Source organism: Nannobrachium achirus (genome assembly GCF_963921795.1).
Source record: "Nannobrachium achirus genome assembly, chromosome: 22".
NCBI lineage: Eukaryota > Metazoa > Chordata > Actinopteri > Myctophiformes > Myctophidae > Nannobrachium > Nannobrachium achirus.
Genome location: NC_137829.1, coordinates 42,485,737 through 42,490,553, shown reverse-complemented (window position 1 = coordinate 42,490,553; position 4,817 = coordinate 42,485,737). Strand labels below are relative to the sequence as shown.

At 36.4% G+C, this 4,817-nt stretch overlaps 1 protein-coding gene across 1 annotated transcript; it reads right to left on the bottom strand.

Moving 5' to 3' along the window:
* Positions 1-1,770: 1,770 nt before the first annotated feature.
* On the bottom strand, positions 1,771-4,584 carry LOC308307911 (galactose-specific lectin nattectin-like). Its single transcript, XM_080753242.1, has 6 exons — positions 4,509-4,584; positions 3,247-3,345; positions 2,854-2,988; positions 2,408-2,550; positions 2,191-2,294; positions 1,771-2,088 (listed from the first exon to the last, which is right to left on the bottom strand). The coding sequence occupies exons 1-6, from the start codon at positions 4,537-4,539 to the stop codon at positions 1,965-1,967; spliced, it is 636 nt and encodes a 211-aa protein (XP_080609368.1). The 5' UTR covers positions 4,540-4,584; the 3' UTR covers positions 1,771-1,964.
* Between the last annotated feature and the right edge of the window lie 233 nt (positions 4,585-4,817).

The window sequence follows — 4,817 nt, the reverse complement described above, 5'->3', positions numbered from 1 at the left end:
GTATAGATTGGCTATGTTTGCTACTTTTGTGTGACATAGAATGACGAATTTGGGCAATAATTTACAAAAAAAAGAAGAAGAAGAAATACGGAGATAGGGGTTTTCTTTCCAACACTATACCGGTATGCAATGTGGACCTCTGGAGTGAGTGTGGAAATATAGTGGTCCTCTCCATCACAAAGGTTTCCCACCCCTGATGAGTGGTGGAAAAGGTACTCAAATGTTTTACTTAAGGAAAGGTATCAATACTGCTACTCTGTTAAGTAGAAGTTTGGAATTTCAAATGTACAAGCATCTTTTGAAAATAGCAGATCTACAAGCTCACAATATGTTGCATCGCGATGCATTGTGAGCTTGTAGTTTGGCTATTTTCAAATGGCTGAAATGTATATAGGGCTGAAGTGGTTAATGTATGGTTTGTAATAACAATTACAATCTACAAAGTAACTAGCAACTAAAGTGTTAGTAAATAAATGTAGTGGAGTACCTTATATGATGCAATATGATATGATACAATTGTAAATTGTAATGAGATTTAATACAGTATCTGGGCATCTTCCATAGCATTAGTGGAGCAGGTTTGATTCTGCTAAAATATTAGTGGCAAGAATTAATGTTTTCACACTCACAGCAAAATGGGATTTAGGTTGAATATCGGGAAAGTCTCCCTTTAAATGGGCATACTTTTAACAATAACTACATCAATATATAATTAAAACTTGGTACCAGACTCACCAGAAGCAACACAGATTGATTACATTTGGGTTGGAGAAAGGGAAGCACCTCTCATTCACATACGGTACTGCAGTTAACAGGATAATAAAAAGGGCAGAGCCAGTTCACTCTCAAGTCCCAAAGCTTACATTTGTACTAAGAGTGCCTTGATACGTGTACTTTAAATCCTATACTTCTAAGCAATATGAATATCAAAAATATGTATTCATTATAGACAGGCCTCTCTAGAGCCTAGATGCCTTTATATACAAAGCTGTCAGACGTTTCCCACATTTTAAAAGAAAGATATGTTTATTTTAAGGTAATAAATGTGCTGGTACAGTTCAGGACATCACATAAATGTACAAAAACAACAACAACAACAATAATAATAATAATAAAAGTGGTGCAATAAAGCAGCACTTAAAGGCGAGTCCCGGAGGAGTGCTTTTCTTACGGTAATCTGATGCTATTCCATCCATTAACAATTGGTAGAGAAGAGAAAAAAGCCAATTTCTCAGAGGTGGGAGGGGTCTAATGTTAGCAGCAGTGGCACATAGTCAAAACTTTTTGCAGAGATTTCCGCCATGATGAAAGTCAGATGCTAAAAAATAAATAAAAAGAAAGAAAGAAAGAAAGAAAGGGATTTTTTGATCGATACAAATAATCGATTTAGTGGTGGTGAGATACGGCCTAGGGATTTCGCGCCCTCTTTTTTTGAAGCTTTTTACCACTTTATTATTTATTTGTATTTGCCCTCTTGTTTGTTTCATTGTCTATATTATTATCTGTATGTATGATTCCTTGTATATTTTTGTCTTGTGTGCAGGTCCGAGTCTGTCAGTATTGTAATTGTCTGAAAAACATTAAATCCCACCACTTGTGGTCGGAGGTGCCGAGGACTCGAGATGAAGAAAATATATATATCTAATAATGTACCGATCGTTCATGGACATAACATCAGATTAACGTGATAAAATGGCTAGTCCTGAATTCTCCTTTAAACAGTACCGAACTTACAGAGTAAAATGCATTTTTCAGGCAGATATGCAATAAAATATGCAAAAGTAAAACTATTTTTAATATTTTTTTTATAGTTTTGGAGGTGTATCCAAAAATATATTAACCGTATATGACAGGGTCAACCCTCTCCTCAGGAGTTGTGCTTGACACAATGTTCTACTAATTGTTACAGTAAAACTTCACAAGGCACAGTTAGCTGCAGTTTCATAAACAGAGTGGTAGAAACATCACTTCTCACAGATGAAGCGGAAGTCTTCTTCACATATGGCATCTTCCCAGTCTCCTTGATTGTGATTGTACTTTACACAGTTATTGTTTGTATTATTTTTGGGCCTTCCACTGGCCCAGTACCTGCAAAGTAAACAACATAATATAATTAACCACATTCACTCAGTCACTCACTTACAGTGCCGTTGATAGAGTTACAATATAAATACTTGTAAAATGTCTCACCCTGTTGTCAATGGTTTACCATCCACCCATGTCCAATTTCCTTCAGTCTTGTTCAGACCAATCCAAGACCCTCCTTTCCCACTGGACAGTTCTTTGATGAATTCCTGATGATACATTTTTAATCATGCATTAATGATTCATTATAATCACTGAATTATATCACATGTATATGTTTTTTTTGTGGATATTGGGCATGCACACACACACACATACTAACCTGTTCTTTTTGAAGGTTAATTATCGCCAGATCTCCTCCTGCCTTCAGACAGTGTTGTCTACTTTTCTCCCAGGTTTTCTCGTCAGGCGATCGCTGATAACATCTGAATCCAAACTTCTGCCATCCATTGGGACACACCTTGTCTAAACATCAAAGAGAAGGATGTTGTTGATTACTGATTTACTGCTAATCAAATCTAACACGGGTAATAATAATAATAATGATAAAAGATTTTTACTACATATTAATAGAGTAAATGAGTGATGTAATATTGGGACATGTTATTCATATATATTCATGAGTTTCCTTCAAGAAAATTGCCAAAAAATAAAATAAAAAAAATACTATGATTTCATCACAGTGAAGATGACACTTCATCTCTAACAATTAAAATATAAATAATTCACCAGTAGTATCCCTCCATAAGTGTTTGTAACCCCTCTCACCTGCTGCCTCTCTAAGTTGGTTTACTTCATGTTGTAACTGTTTATTCTCCTGGGTCAGGTTATTAAATCTAGTCTCTAACCGTTCTGCCAGCACATGGTTGTCATCTCTGATCTGCAACAGCTTATTCGCTGTATCTGAAACGGACAAAAGTGATAATGATTAACACAGTTGTAGCTACTGTTCATGATGAGGTCACAGATCTGTGTGAAATGTTAGCAAGATTTTCAATGTTAGTATATATATTTTTTACAAGCATAATGTATTAGAAACACTTCTTCCATCTTACACAAGTCATAATACATCCAAAAACATAGAAACAAAGAATTAGATTAAAATGAGCAGTTAAATTAAGGTTTGGGTTAATGATGAGATTTGTGACATGGAATACTCACAGTGCACAGCCACACCTGTGACCACAGCCAGTAGTATCACAATCACACCCAGGATCCACGGAGCAGCATCTTTGAGACGCCTTCCCACTGTTTGTTGTCCTGCAACAAAAAAGACAGCTTCTAGGTCACTAGCCTTGGATCAGTAACATTTCGGGTTCATGATCTGTTCGGGGGCGGAAATAAACTGTCACATGTAAAATGTAAAATGTTTAAATTGGTACAATCATTTTGTTACTTTTGGTATAATAATCATTCGGTATGTTTGTCTTTTACGTCATGTTGTAGTTAGTGTGGTTGCCCAGACTAGTACCTGTCTGTCTGTCTGTCTGTCTGTCTGTCTGTCTGTCTGTCTGACTGACTTTCTTTCTTTCTTTCTTTCTTTCTTTCTTTCTTTCTTTCTTTTTTCTTTCTTTCTTTCTTTCTTTCTTTCTTTCTATCCGGATAAACTTTATTTTGCTGTGCTACCCACTGTTTTGGTGGCACGCACGCACGCACTTGGGCCAAATCGACCGGCTTCATTGGAATTCGTCTGCTTGCATTTTGCTAAGAGATACGTTATATAGTTTAATTTATATTAATTTATTTGTGAATTAATTTTCTTCATTGACTTGAATGGGAAAATGCAAAATGTAAATGTTTCCCCAAACATGGAGACATCATAGATGTCTAATTGTGAATTAGTTGTCCCATCCACATTTTTTAGCACCTAAAACTGGTCTTTTGTTCTATCCGGATAAACTTTATTTTGCTGTGCTGTACCCACAGTTTTGGTGGCACGCACACACTTGGGCCAAATCGACCGGCTTCATTGGAACTCGTCTGCTTGCATTTTGCTAAGAGATACGTTATATAGTTTAATTTATATTAATTTATTTGTGAATTAATTTTCTTCATTGACTTGAATGGGAAAATGCAAAATGTAAATGTTTCCCAAACATGGAGACATCATAGATGTCTAATTGTGAATTAGTTGTCCCATCCACATTTTTAGCACCTAAAACTGGTCTTTTGTTTTTGAGCTACAAAGTTTCCTAGTGAATTCCTATGGGAAATGAATTTTGTCTTGCCATTTATATTACTGCCATCCATATTATTTGGCACTTAACAAAACTAGTCCACATCTTTTTTGTACTGCCCATAATATGCATGTTTTCAGCGAGCCCATGCAGTTTCTCTAGGAACTGCATTTCTAGTTTGTGTCCTGCGAAGTGAATGAAATCACCTTTTTCTTGCTGCAGGAAAGACAACTTAGTCAAACTCACCCCAAGACTGGCTTCCTGCTGTGTTGTCCATCTGTGGTCCAGGGGCGACGTCACGACCTCTCAAATCACCTACATGCTCATAGATGTTCACCTCTGTCTCTTCCCTCAGCTCCAACTGTCCACGGTCCTCGTTGGCACCTATCTGTTCTGTTCCTCTATCACCACGTCTCACCTTCTTTGACAAGTCTGGGGTGGCATAAAGATCTGTAGACAAATGTCATATACGTATAGGCTATAAGTAACTACTGACATCAAATAGTATGTATGTTGTATATTCCCTTTATGTATTGATTAAATGTACAATAATGT